Source organism: Gekko japonicus, unplaced genomic scaffold (genome assembly GCF_001447785.1).
Source record: "Gekko japonicus isolate JY-2015 unplaced genomic scaffold, Gekko_japonicus_V1.1 scaffold993, whole genome shotgun sequence".
NCBI classification, from domain to species: Eukaryota; Metazoa; Chordata; class Lepidosauria; order Squamata; family Gekkonidae; genus Gekko; species Gekko japonicus.
In genome coordinates this window covers 262084-276912 of record NW_015168077.1, presented here as the reverse complement: position 1 = coordinate 276912, position 14829 = coordinate 262084, and the positions used below count along the sequence as shown (strand labels likewise).

Sequence of the window (14829 nt, the reverse complement as noted above, 5' to 3'; positions counted from 1 at the left end):
GGCGAAAAAGTTCTAAAATTTATCGCCCCCCCCCCCCAGCAGAAGCGGCGTCGGGAGAGAATCCCAGACGTAAACAAACTGAACTGAGACATAGAGAAAGAGGGGGGGAGGGGAAAAGAAGAGTGTTAAAGTGTGCCAAAGACTTAGCTATTTTGCGGATAAATTTGCGTTGTTTGAAAGAGGGCGAAAAGGCGTTCCTTAGTGTAAACAAAGTTGAAAATGGCCGGCACGAGAGGAAAAACAGTGAGACAAGTTGGGCGGGGAGGTCAAAGTCCGAGGATTGAGGAAGGAGACATGTTCTCCATGCTATCGGAGCTGCTCCGGCCCATAAACGAAAGACTCGATGGTATTAACCAACAGATGACTGCATCCAATTAGAATTTGGCAAAGCAACAACAACAGATTGCCGAGCTGGTTAAAAAGTCGATTCAAACAGATGAAAAACTTAAAGAGACAATGCACGATACCAAAAAGGTGAAAAAGAAGGTTGGCCTGTTGGAACAAAGACAAGATCTCCAAGAAAGGAGATTGTTAAATCTACAAATGGAAAAAGCTAACAAGGTTCTCAGATTTCAGGGGGTGGCTGAAACGGCAGGAGAAAACTTGAAGAAAGTGATAGCAGAGCTAATCGCTTCGGCGCTCGGCAGCTCATCGGTAGAAGCGGAAGCAGAGATCGAGGTGGTTTATCAATCCTACTCTAAGTATATTAAGCAAAATAATCTACTGGGCGAGATTGTTGTCAAGTTTCTCCGAAGGCAGGTGAGAGATTATATTCTCAGAGCGACAGCAGCCAACCCCCTGCAGCTGGGAGCAACAACTATCAGGGTCCTAAAGGACACCCCATTTGAGATTCGACAGAAAAGAAAAGCCTACAAGGAACTTGTTTCAATCCTCCAGATCAACCAGATTCCGTATTCCTGGAATTTCCCGGAAGGTGTCGTGTTCAAGTATAAGGACAAAAGGGAGAAAATTGACTCGGTTTTTAAAGCGGAAGAATGGTTGAAGCAGTTTCATGGATCGAAAAGGGAAGAACAGCCAGACGGAGGGGGCCAAGCAGACACTCTGGAAGAGATGGACGGAGACCCAGGAGGAGCAGAGGGTGGCACGGCCAGAGATGCATATGATTTGTGGCTAAGGGGACCCAAGTAACTCTTTGGAAGTTAAAGACCCGCAACTGAAGAAGAAGATGAAAGAAACTTTGTGCACATTAAAAAAAGAAAATAGATAATTACTAAAACGGACTCACTAACTCTTGAATTCATTGACTTAAATGAAAAGTTATTATTTTTATGACTAACTGAATATTAACTGTTAATGACCTTCCTTTCTTGGGTTTTTAGACATAGTGTGGGCTTTTTTATTTGCTGTCTTGTACCCCAGGGTTTTTTATTTTTCCCCCCTCCCATTTCTATTTTCTGTAGTTTTGTAGGTGTAAAAAAAATAAATAAAGCTACCCTGTCTTCAGGGATATATATATAATTGGTGATTTTTTTGTCCCATAATCCTATGCAAATAGGTGAGTTGTTTGTTCATGAGATGGCGGGTAAATGCAAAAAGCAGAGGTACCAGTTTTTCCATTCTAATCCAATCTTGGGTAGAAGTAAAAAAGGAGATTCTGCTGTTGGAAAACTGGAAGGCAGTATGTAACTCTTTCCATCCAAGGGTTTCCTGAGTGGGCTTTTCTGCTGGTCTCCAGAATTGTAGAATCTTGGGCAAAGAGTTAGTTGATTCTCTAGTAGGCATGGGATTGCTAATATTATGCACTTCAAGGGTTCTTTTAAGTACTTCTGGCCGGCACGGACTGGCCCTGCTCACCCAATCTCCAGGCATGCAGGACCATTCCCGGCCAGCCAGAAGCACTTAAAGGGACCCTTTAAGTCAGGGGTGTCAAACATGCAGCCTGGGGGCCAGATCAGGCCCCCGGAGGGCTTCTATCAGGCCCACAGTGGAACTGGCTGTCTTCTGCTTCTTCTTCGAGTTCTGCTGCTGCGTCAATATAGGTTTGCAGCTTAGAGATACATACCTGAACAGCATACTCAAGATTGCAACAGCACAGACATTTTGATGCAATAATTCAGAGCAAGAGGTGTCAGACACTGTTAAATAAACAAAATATTGCAAGAGTGCTAATGTTTTAAGCATGTTTTTATTTTAAGTAAAAAAAACACCCTTTGTGTTTGTGTCCTTTATAAAGTTTATATCTCCACTACCTGGCATTACATTTTATGATACACATGTTCCGGCCCAACAAGGTCTCATTTATGTCAGATCCAGCCCTCATAACAAATGAGTTTGAAACCCCTTGCTTTACATGCTTCCAGACAACGGGGCCCTGCGGCAATGCAGCTTGGAACTCAGGCACGTGGCCCGCAGCCGCCCCTCTCCCTCCCCCCTGCAAAATTTAAAGGGTCCTCCAGCTGTCAGCTCAGTGGGGATGTAATTTCATAGAATCCATTTTCTGAAGCTGCCATTTTCTCCAGGGGAACTGATCTCTGCAGTCTGGAGATGAATTGTAATTCTGGGGAGAACTACAATCCAGAGGCTGGGGATCTGTGTAACCTACTTGCTTTACTGTGAGCTCAAATGTTTGATTATTCCAAATATAGCATTTTAGTTCCTGTTTCCAACTACCCACATTTCATTTTGTGGTTGTACAAAAATCAATGGATTATGGATCTTCACCACTTTTCCCTCCCACAAATGTCCTTTCTGACCCTAGGAACTTTTATTTCCTCACAAAGTAAATAGTTACATGGGCTGATGGACTGCAATGAGGAAGGCGAAATCATTTCCTTCTTCCTATTCTGTCTATGGATCTCCAGTGACAGAGGCAGGAAAGGCCATTTCATCCTCATCACCTTCTTCCTTCCCACTGTAACCTCTTGAACTGTGTAGCTGTTAACCCATGCGGGTCCTTGAACACCCCCCCCCCCGAAATAAACTTTCCTGGGGGGGAGGGGAAAATGGGGAGGATTCACATCCATCAGTGCCTTCCACTGATGGACCACTAAATCCAACTCAATGAAAAATAGAACAAAGTTTGAGTCTAGTGGCACCTTTAAGACAACAAAGTTTTATTCAAGGTATACATTTTCATGTGTGAATGCACACTTTTTCAGATACAGTGAAACAAGATGTCCTTAACCATTAGATATAGGTGGGGCAGTCAGTTGCCAGGAAGGGATAGTTATAGTTAAGATGCATAAGTAACTGGGTAATTATAGCTGAGATTGGGTTACAGCAGTTGGTAAAATCTGTGAGTAGCAGTAAATTAGCATACAAATACAAGAGTTAACAAACAGATATGGGAATTGAGTTTGAGTCCAGTGGCACCTCCAAGACCAACAAAGTTCAATTCTGGGTATAAGCAAGAACTGACAGACTTAGCATATGTAGATAATGTACTCCTTAGATATGTGGAAACAGATTTCCTCAAATGTTACGTATAGGTAGAGCTCAAAATTAGTTACAGGGCACTCAATGGGAGACCTCAAAGCAGCTGTTTTATGGCATAGGAATTTCAGAAACAGACTAGAATGGGAGATTGTTGAATTACAAGGTATTACAACAGGACAATGGAACCCCCAAAGCTTAACAGAGATATTGGCTTCTTATCTCACTACACATGCCAAGTCACTCCATTCTCACTTATACCCAGAATTAAACTTCATTGGTCTTAGAAGAAGGAGGAGGAGGAGATTGGATTTATACCCCGCCCTTAACTCAGAGTCTCAGAGCGGCTTACAAACTCCTTTCCCTTCCCCTCCCCACAACAAACAGCCTGTGAGGTAGGTGGGGCTGAGAGAGCTCTTTCCAGAACTGTCCTTGAAAGAACAGCTCTGACAGAACTATGGCAAGTGAAGGAGTGGGGAATCAAACCCGGTTCTGCTAGATTAGAGTCCACACACTTAACTACTACACCAAACCACCACACCAAAGGTGCCACTGGACTCAAACATAGTTCTCACATCTGTTGTTAACTCTTATTATCTGTACACCAATTTGCTGCTATGCAAACGTGTTGTTCCAATCTTAGCTGTATTTATTGCTCAGTTAGCCCTTCTTGGCGACTAACACTCCCCAGTATGCAATTATTATGCTGAGACTACGTTCTTTTTGTCAATGACTCCTTCATCTGCTGCACCATTCAGCACCACTCCATATTCGATCACAGTAGCGAGCTTTGCTGTCCATGTCCTGGGAAATGGAACTTACATGGCACAGGTGTACTGAATACCAGGGATCTGGGGCAGAAATTGTTCTGATGGTATATTTTTCTGTGGAAAATTTTCTACCCCACAAAAGTAAATATAGGCTGCGGTCACACGCAACATTAGCCATGCAAGAGATATGGAAGACAAGCGGAGTTTCCGGTCGCGATCTCACCAGCACATCTGGGAAGTGTAGCGCTTCCGTGGCACAACTGAGGCTTCCTGCCGAAAAAGCGCAGCAAAAAACTAGTACCTTGGAGGTACTAGTTTCCAGAAACTGCGGGGCAAGGGCGGGCGTCTGATCGCGTTTCCGGTGGTATCCGGCGCCCGCCCATGTCCCCTTGCGGAAAAGGGTTTTTTTTCCCCCCACGTCTCCGTGGACGCGCACACGCACCCAACGGAGCATGCGCATTTGTAGTGTACACAAAAAAGAAAACCAGTTCGCCGCGCCGCGCGCTTCTTCATTGCGCGCAGGCGTGTGTTGTGATCGGCACCTCTCCCTTGCCATGGAACCTCCACAGAACCTCCACAGTAGGTCTGATCGCTTTACTGCATGTTAGTTTGCCCCGGGGCAAACAGCCACACTTCTCCTCTGCAGTTTCCTGCCCGTGTGACAGGGGCCATAGTCTGTTTATTTATAGTTGTCAGGGCTGCTGTGCAGCAAATTAATCATGTTATATGGGCTAAATGTGGGATATGAAGCACGGGCAAATCCCAGTGGTAGTAAATGGTTTGTTTGTCTCCTTTTGCTAATATTTAAATTTTGCTAACATTATTTAAATGATTGATTTGAATAGGAAAATTTTCCAATTCAAATGTTTCTAGGAACCCCACATCACTACTGAATACTAGAATTTGAAGTCCTGCAAGGAAATTGACTGATAATACAATCAGGACAGAAAGATTAAAATATTTCTTGACATAATGCAAAATTAACTTACTATATAAAAGTTAATACTATATGAGGATGCCACTGGCTCAGATAGTTTTAACAGGAGATGAGATAAAATTGTGGAGCAGAGGCTTATTTTTTAAATATTTTATTTTGCTTTTAATTCCCATAATACAACTTTATATAAAATGTCATAACAAAGGAAGGAATAACATTTAAACTAATTTATCAAAGATAACCTACAATATGCCCAAATTGGATTGATTTATAATATATCTTTTGTCCTATCTTTATAATCCATTTGGGAACGTTCCCACAAACTTAATTCTACGTTCTGAAAATATATCATTATACATTTCATACATCTTTTGTTTTTCTTAACCCCCTTGACCCCATATTAATTTTTTACTTGATATTAATTATTATTTGTTGATTTATTTCTTTACACTTCTAATGTATAATTTTATTATATAACTATTACGATGAAAGGAAAGCAAGAATTAATGCTGAACACCAAAATTTTTATTTTCTAATATTAATCTTCAGGACATGCTGCCCGCTCTGGAATCTTTGGTTCCCCAAAGAAGTCCCTTAAAGAGACTCGCCATTGGCAGGCTAGGGATCTTCCCCATACAGTCTTACCTGAATTGTGCAATATCCCAACTTAAATTTAAACAAAAGTTTCTATTCCAGCACTGCCTATTTTGCATCCTTATCAAGTCTAGTCCTATGAGCCACTGGCAGCCTGCATAATAACCATAATCATTTCCTCTCCCAAAGGTACATCATGGGCTGTCCAAGTCCTTCCCCCTTGGGTAACCACCGATATGGTATTTTTAGTTCTATTAGTCTCTGTACCACTGAACGCATATTTCTTCGAGCAGTCGAGATTTCATATGGGAGGACTTCTGGTTTTGGTGACTCAAGAACGGAACGTCCTATCAAGCTCCGATGGGCGTGATTTGGATCGTAGCAGACAGGGGGACCACTTGATTCAGGCCCCCCAGGGCCCTTGTAGGTGGCCCGTAGCCTGGGCCACGAGAGGTGCCGCTCCCAAGGCGTATGCCAAGGGATTGAGGCTCCTCTTTGCCCCAAGAGGTCCCACTGCTGCGAGACCAGCAATGGCATCAGAGGCGTACACCAGGACGAGCGAACAAACGATCTAGCATTTGAAGGCTTCCCTACCTTCTCCAAGCAAGCTACCGATGAAGTGTGAGTTCTTGCGACTTTAAATCAGGCAAACTTTCAAGGCAATCTCCACCAAAAACCTCAAAGTTAAAAGCGGAGGGGGTGGAGCTGGTCTCACCCTGGGACAGAAAAAAGCAATTTTAAGAGGCAGAGGGAGATAAGCTGTTTAAAAAGCATTATATAGCCTAAATAGAGTGGAGAATGGACTAAGAGCGAGATTTTGCAAACTCTTAGAGACTTTATTGAACTTCTTCTTAAAGTAAACAATCTCACAGTGGGCTGAAAAATGGTGCTGAAAGTGAGACATTCTTCCAGAACTGCCTGCTCAGCAGCATCAGCTTCCAAGTTGGAAGCAACAATAGACTTCTCTAATATGTTGGCTACTGCGTTGCACCCTCTACTGTATCAGATGACTCAGCTCAATAACAACTTTGAATCTCTCCAAAAACATCTGAAAGAAACCAATGCAAAAGCAGAAAAAACAGCTAAATCATTGGAAGAAGTTGATGATAAGACAAAAGAGTTGAAGCAGAGGCTGGAGGCAGTGGAAAAAACAAAAGACTCTGAGAAACAACAACTATTATTACTCCAAATGGAAAAAATCTTCATATAGCCTGAGATTTCAGGGTATTCCAGAGCAAAAAGATGAAAATCTCAAGGAGACTTTGAGTGAACTGCTGGCACCTGCAGTAGATCTCAAAGCGAGATGGATGTGGTCTATCGGTCATATCCGGTCTACATCAAGAAAAACAATCCGCCTGGTGAAATATTTGTGAAATTCTTCAAGAGATCTATTAGAGATGCAATTCTTAAAGCGACTAATGGAATTACTCTAAAAATCAAAGGAAAAGGCATAAGAATTTTGAAAGACATTCCATTTGAGATAAGAGGAAACAACAATATAAGAAACTGACAACTTTTTAACAGAAAAACTCCACTCCCTACAGATGGATGATACCAGAGGGACTTATCTTCAACTTTAAGGATAATAAAGAAAAGATAGACTCTGTTGCAAAAGCTAAAGCATTTTTGGAGAAACATAAAAAAACTGAGGAAGAGGAAGAGAAAGTGGAGGACAACAACGCAGAGATCGACAGCAGTGAAAACTGATCGGGAAATTCTACCAGCTCATCGAACAGTTCCTCAGAAGAGGGATGAGAATCTGATATGGGAGCAGCTGCCCCCCAAACTTCTTAAAGCCCGCTGGGACTATGATAAGGTGTAAAGGGAAAAAGAAGAAATAAATGTGGACGTTGAAAGACTTATACTACTAAGCGTAAAATACCATAACCCACTTATTTTGACTGATACTGTTTATACTGATTTTTAAAAAATAATCTCACCCTTCATCTTGATTGAGTGAAAACTAAGGGGAACATTGAAATAAGCATTTGTAGAGTATTAGATCCTTGTTTAGCTTTGTATTCTTAGTTAGATGTCCCCCTGTCCCTATTCCTGTAGTTTGTAGTGGGGGGGGGGAGATTTCATATGGGAGATCTGGAAATATTTGGGTGATAACATCATCTAGTTTCAAACATTTTTGGCTACGAGCAGTTTCTAAAATTAATAATAAGCAGACGCTTATTGATTGCTAGAGTTAACCAGAAGCTCCACGTTCAGAGGTCACATTAATTGCTGGAGCAAACAAAATTGTTATTAAACTTGTTTATGGTTTTCCAAAAAGGATGAATGCTAGCCAGATGAATTCTTAGTCTGATTCAACATGACTCTTTGCATATTCTCACTTTGCATAGGACCCTTGGAACAGCTACATCCCACTAGTGGTGAGTGACACAACAAAGGGTGCAAGAGTGTGCTGGTAATCAGAGATTTTCAGAAATAAGACCTAACCTGATCTTCATCACTTGCCTTACTAACAGTGCACTGTTACTTCACTCTTAGCCCATTTAGATCCGCGGCTTTATATCAGATCAATAGCTGATGGGATTGCACTGTAAGGTTCCTTTCCTAGTATACAGACTCGGAAGTAGATTCTGCTGAACTCAGTGGGACTTCTTTTTTGAGTAAACATGCTTAGAATTAAGCTACATGGTACAAATGCATTTGGTTACTACACAGTTGCTAAATCTAATATTGGGGTCAAAATTTCTGTATTACATAACAAAGCTTAGAAATAAGAAAACCTACTTAAATGAACATACTATGTAAAACCAGCACCATCTGAGTAGCATTAAGAACTTAACAATGCAAAACATAAGCTTCCCGTGTTCATAACGAGCTGTGCTGCGTGTTCTGAATATAGACTTTTTGACACACTTATTCAATAAAACATACTACCACACTAAGTTTTAGCATCTTCTTTGTGGTTCAGAAGTTGGCTTGTTGGAAAGAAACCAAATCCAACTATTCCAAGCACCTGCATTCAGACATCATGACAAGTTAATCAGAAGACTTCTGAAGCATGAATATCTTCAACCATGCCATGTGCATGAAAGGAGGGAGGAAACATGCAAACATGACTATTAATCAGGTTTGTGCCCATCAAGTTCATGACACCTGAACAGTGTCATTGTTTTAATTATTCTGCCTATTATGAGACACCCAGGTAGAAAGCTTAGAGTTTTATGGCACAGTGGCATTACAACATGCAAATTAGGATCAGGATATTTTAAAACCAACAGTGTGAGAAGGGGGACTCATAAGGAATCTTTGTCTGGGAGTCTATGGTGGGTCTTTGCAGCTTTGTTCTTACCGCTTTCCTGCCTAACAACAGTATACAGCAGCCTCTTTTTTCCTAGATCCTATGACTGAGTCCTGCTTTCTTCTTGCCTCCTCTCTTCTGTGTTTCAGCCACCATGTTTCCTTAAGTTCTGCTTTTCAAGCGCTTGCCCACCACGTTCCATTTCCTTAAGGCAAACCTTCTCTTGGCTAGGCTCCCTAGAACTCCTGCCTCTCTCTCTCTTTAATGCATAGCTTCTCGTGACCATAAAAACTGTAAAATGTCTTTAGAACTGATTCTTGCCTGAATTCCAATCTCCTCTGCCCTTCATCTACCTTTCTTTCACCCTTTCTTCTTAAGCCTTCTCTGCACCCTTCCTTCAGTCACCTTGTCTCCTTTCCTGCACCCTAAAATCTATTTGCAATCCTCAGATATTTGTACAAAGCTAGTTCTGTCTACATAACCTGTGTGAGGAAGTCCAGGCAACTGACAACTTTCCCTTCACTCACAGAATGTAGACTGTAAATATTCTGACAGCACTGTTCCCTAAGCACACTCCCTCAGACAATCAGTGTCAGATGCTTTATTGCCACAAGTAGAATTCAATAGACTCCAATATTCTAGAGGAACGTCCTTTTGGGTACTGATCAAAGAGCACTTTCATTATCAATACAAGAAGGGTCTTGTAAATGTAGATCTACCTTTCCTTTCCAGCTGCTGAAATTGAGCTTCTTCATTTGTGATCCATACCTTTTACTGCTAGGTGTTTAAAGGCAGGCATTTCCTGAATGCCTGATGGTGAGAAGTAGAATGAATCAACAGGATGTTATCTAAGCAACAGAAATAATTACTTGGGAATTACTGAGAGTTATGCAGTAGTCTGACAGTCAGCTGGAAATCTGAAGGCATCACACCTATGCAACTACTTCCATTCCCATTTCTAAAGGCCAATCCCAACAAGTGTCCATGTGGTTATCAGTTCAGCAATGCAAGATGCAACAATCACATGAAGACTGCAACCATATAAACTGCATACAAAAATGAGAAGACTGTTCTTAAAATCAACCCCCGACATATACCAAACTTTACCTGAAGCTGCATTAAGCTTCGGCAAGCCTAACTGATCCTAGGATTAGAAATGCAGGTTCATTTCCCTGATGATGTACAAAAACTCACTGTGGCCTTTGGCAAGCCATCATCACCCAGCTTAATCTCTCTCACCTGGCTGTTCAGTGGATAGTGCAAGATAAGAACAGAAGACACTGTCCTGAGCCCTTGAGACTAGATGGGGGGGAAACTTAAAACAAACTGGTATACCACAGTGTGAGATTCCATACTTTCAGAGGAAGCATCTAGTTGTTCACATCACCGGCAGCACCCCAATAGAATGCAAGCAGGGGGTCAATTTGGATGTCAAAATTAAATGTCAGAATTGTGTTCTCAATACACACAACAATTTTCACCGTCATTAGGATGTCTCACTCTTCAAGTATAACATCGCATTGTATTTTGCATTTTCTCCTCCCATACGAAACCGCGAGAGCATCAAACTGTTATTCAAACTTGAAATGTACGACCGTGATCTGCATGCATATAATAATTTCATTCTAATACCTCAGTGGTAAATGATGTGAATCACACAACAAACAAACTTATGAACAAGCAGAACACTGAATGAGAGAGTTAAACAATTTATTGTATTTATAATCCCCCTTTTTTCCCAAAGGTGGCATAACTTTTATTTGGAATGAATCTGAATGTGAACACATTCAAGAAGCAGTTGGGGGGTCTTAACAGTAACACTTTTATATAAGACTTTTTTCTTCTGTGAACTCAATCTATTGCATCACTTACAAGTGCAGCAGCAGAAGAAGAAAATCACTGAGGCAACCTGATTTTATGAGGCAGCCCACAAGATCTCTGTTAGAAATACCCAAACTACAACTGCTAGCTCCACTCTGATCTAGCAACAGAAGAATACATTTATTATACACAACACATTTATTACCCCTTAAGGTGTCACAAGACTCTATTGTTTTAGATGCAACTAGCACAGTTACGCCTCATTAATTTGTAAGCAATGCAAAAGGCAGAGATCATGGCAGCCCTTTTTCATTTGGGAAAAAGTTCAGCATCATTTATGCATATTTTTTTCTTTCCGAATTAGCTACCATCTCTCACCAAACTCTGTTTCAACACTGTGAAACTGAAAAATTCAACTGTATATTTATGCAATCTATGCTTTAATGATCACACACTTAAAGTAAATTATGTAAAAAGCCTCATAATCAAGCTACTGTTATCCCCACAACTGCAGCAACCATCTGCCACAACCATCAGAAAATTATTGTCTTCACAACTTTCTCCTCTAGGGAAGAAAAGTGAAGCAGCAACAGATGCCATGAGAGGTCTCACAGAAGAGAGAAACTTAGGCTACAGTCCAAAACACATTGTATTCCCATGGACACAAGTGCACTAGGATTTACTCCTGGGTATGAATAACATCACATAGGAAAATTTTTGCTTTTCCCTTCTGCCACGGATAAAGATGTTCAAAGGGTTCTTCTGGGGCCGGGAAAAAAACAGTATAGCACACAATGTGTATGGATCAGTTTCATAATTTAACAATTGTTCCTTAAACGCCAACAGTTTTCCAGATGCTCCTCTGCACCACTACACTGTATTTCAAGATCTGGAACATGGTTCGTTCTCTCATCTTTTTGTAAGGAGTGCTTTCTGAGCCCACGAATGAGACCACTGAAGCTGTAATCCAGCCTTTCCCAAGGCTTCCCAAAATTAATGGGACTACTCGAAAGTAAAGAGGGTCGCGAGCTGCAGCTCCAGAGAGTGCAAAGTCGACGCTAGCAGTACTGATGATGAAGCATGGCACCAAACAACCAGCCACCCTCATTCCCTCCCTAATTTTTCCAGCTAAACCAGCATCCACAAAAAGGACTCTTGCAGAGCAGTAGGGCAGGCGGAAGCTGCATCAGCGGAGCCTATTGTCAAGGGGAGGAAGCCTCCTAAGAGGCAAAGACCTCAGGGCAAGTGCAAACGGAAGCGGGAATGAGAGGGGGGCCCAGAAAGAATCTGACATTCCCTCTCTCCACACACGATCAATGTGTTACTTTTCGGCAACCCCCGCCGATATCTGACCTGCTGGCCGAAGAGCTGCGCTCCGGCTCCTCCATAGCTCTGGCAGCAGCGGAGGAGGCGACTGTGGCGTCTCTCATGCATGCACCGAGACAGGCATCGCATCGGTGGGACCCTTTCTGCAGCCCTGGCCGGAGACGAGACCGCGGGGGCGCGGAGGAGGTCCAGAAGCGGAGGCCAACGAGTGTCACCGGCTACCCGGCTGCAGAAACCCGGCCGCGCAGAGCCAGCCTTGCGGCCGCCATCTTGAAAAGAGGCTCCGAGAGGAGTGAAGCCGGGAGCATCGGTAGTACGGAGAGCGTCTAGGGACAAAAGTGAGCCACAGGCGCTCTCGGCCGGTCCTCTGGTGAAAGAATGGAGTGGGGTGGCACCCGGAAGGGAGGGGAGGCGGCGGCGAGGCGAGCCGAAAGTTGTGCCTGCTGCCTGCCTGCAGCTGCTGAGCGCTCCGAAGAAGAAAAGGAAGGGCGGGACGAACGGAGGCGGCGGCAGCAACAATGTTTCCGAAGGAGGGTTGAAATTCTACTCCTGTGGGGATTCCTCTCCCTTACAGGTCATGATTCAACCCCATCGTGCGTCATTTCTACAGTATGGCTGTTATTATAGCATCAGCGTCTCGCATGCTGGTTACATACCTCATCCTGCAGAGAAAGCTCTCTCGGGGTTATCTCAGCGTTAAGAAGAGCAATTTGGCACTGGGGGTGGATTAAGCGGTGACGATGGCCACAGTGATGCTCAAAGGGATTTCACTGCAATCCTCCTTCCCATAATCCCAGCACTGAACCAGAACAATCCCGGGGAGCGCGGCCATCAGAGAAGCACGTGAAGGAATTGTTCACCAACCATATCCCTGAAATGCCTGTTCACGCACTCTGCTTCTCTATGGGGATGTCTACATATAGGTGTCCCATAAGTGACTGGGAGGGCTTGTATATACCCAAGCTGTGGTGTGCAGACCAGGAAAAGTCAACATCCCTCAGAAAGGTTATTTGGTTCTCGCTCCAGAATGAGGCACCGTACATTTCCTATGTTTTTTTAAATTGGAGATGAAAGATTTGCCCATGCTACATCTCTCCACTTTCTCTCCAGTTTTTCCGAGTCAGGTTTACTTTTCCCCTGCTAACACACACTGAACCAGTTCTGCTGTCAAGATTGTGGAGAAAAACCACAATTGGCAAAGAAGGATACAAAGAAAATGACTGCTTCCTGATAGTTACTGTATCAATCCCAGGGTATGAATAGCAAACATTATGTCAAGTGATACTTTACACTGTGTGAGCCTTTGTCCTTGAAGTAAAATGCAGGATTAAAACATCCAAAATTGGCAGTTCACCAGTAGAAATTAGTATCATCAAAGGTACTGCTTTTCCTACTTTGTACTAAACTCACTAAGCAATTATGCACTTAAACAAATCCTTGCTTCGGTGTTACCATACCTCTCCTTCCTTTACCCAGTACAGCTTCTTCATCCCTGCATATTGATGATCTAACACCTATAAAAGGTACACAAGCCCATGAGAGGTTTCTAAGAATCAAGGCATGACATAAGGTTGTAAACAGTTATCGTCTGTGGTAAGAATCTCTTCTGGATGACTAGAAGCTTTACAAAAGTTAATGGCTTTCTTTAGGCCACAAATGACCAATATAGATATGTGTGGGTAAGCTGTTAAACATGTTTGTGGGCTAGTAATTTCTATGGAATTATTTGCAAGCCTGATGAAAGATAGCTTAACAAAGAAGATGATGCTAAATACCTGTTTATAGAATCACTCCTCAACTGACCAGGATTTCTTCTGCAAAATCTGATTTCTGACAAAATATACATTAGGCAGCTTTAGGTTTTATATTGATTTACTCCATTTCTACCCCACCTTTCTCATAAGTGGGTCCTTAGAGAGGCTTCCATTATTCTCCTGTCCTCCATGAGATAGGCTCAGCTGTGTGTGACTGGCCCAGCAAGCTTCCATGGCAGAATGAGGGTTCAGACTTGGGTCTCCAAGATCCCAGTCTGACACTCTAAGCACCACACCACTCTGGCTCATGCCATATATTGTGTGTCAGAGTATTTTGATTTACATGAATTTTATTCTATGTGGCACTTAGGAGTTATGAAAACAAAAGTTGTCTCCTCTCAGTGGTCCCAATTTCATAAATGGAACTGAAACACTGTTACTCTTTCTTTTAAGTTACTTATATGTCTTGGTTCTTTATTTTGTCTGTATGCATTCTTTAAACTAGAGATCTCAGTGTTTAAAAAGTATAGCACTAACTCAATGCATAAAAGGATCTTTGTTGGATAGGAAAATCTGTATTTAACGTGTTAGAGTAGAGTTAATGTTCTATCAAAATAAGCTCTTAGTTTACAGTAACATGTTTGTTTTATATTTGTACTTTTGATATTTACATTTGTACAAACTGTTATAAATTTGCACTGTTAATAAAAATAAAAATTATAAATTGAAAACCCCCCACAAAAGTTGTCTAGAGTCATCTGACTAACCAAAGTATCACAAAACAGTGTGCGAGCTTTCTGATTCCCTAGAACTCTTAATCAGACTAGATATTTGGAAAATGGGAGTGGGGAAGAGAAATGATGTGTCAGACCCTGATTTTTTGAGATCTGGTTATTCCGATTACACTCAACACATCAATCAGCAGTAGATGAAATTCTGAAATAAAGTATAACATTATCTACCTGAAATGTACAA

At 42.2% G+C, this 14829-nt stretch overlaps 1 protein-coding gene across 1 annotated transcript in view; it reads right to left on the bottom strand.

Annotated features, from left to right (window-relative positions):
- MAP3K4 (mitogen-activated protein kinase kinase kinase 4) overlaps nt 1-12372 on the bottom strand; it is a 94879-nt gene extending 82507 nt beyond the window's left edge. Inside the window, exon 1 of the mRNA XM_015414653.1 lies at nt 12128-12372. Within this exon, the coding sequence (XP_015270139.1) occupies nt 12128-12204 (77 nt within the window). The 5' untranslated portion in view covers nt 12205-12372. The remainder of the gene's footprint in view (nt 1-12127) is intronic.
- Between the last annotated feature and the right edge of the window lie 2457 nt (nt 12373-14829).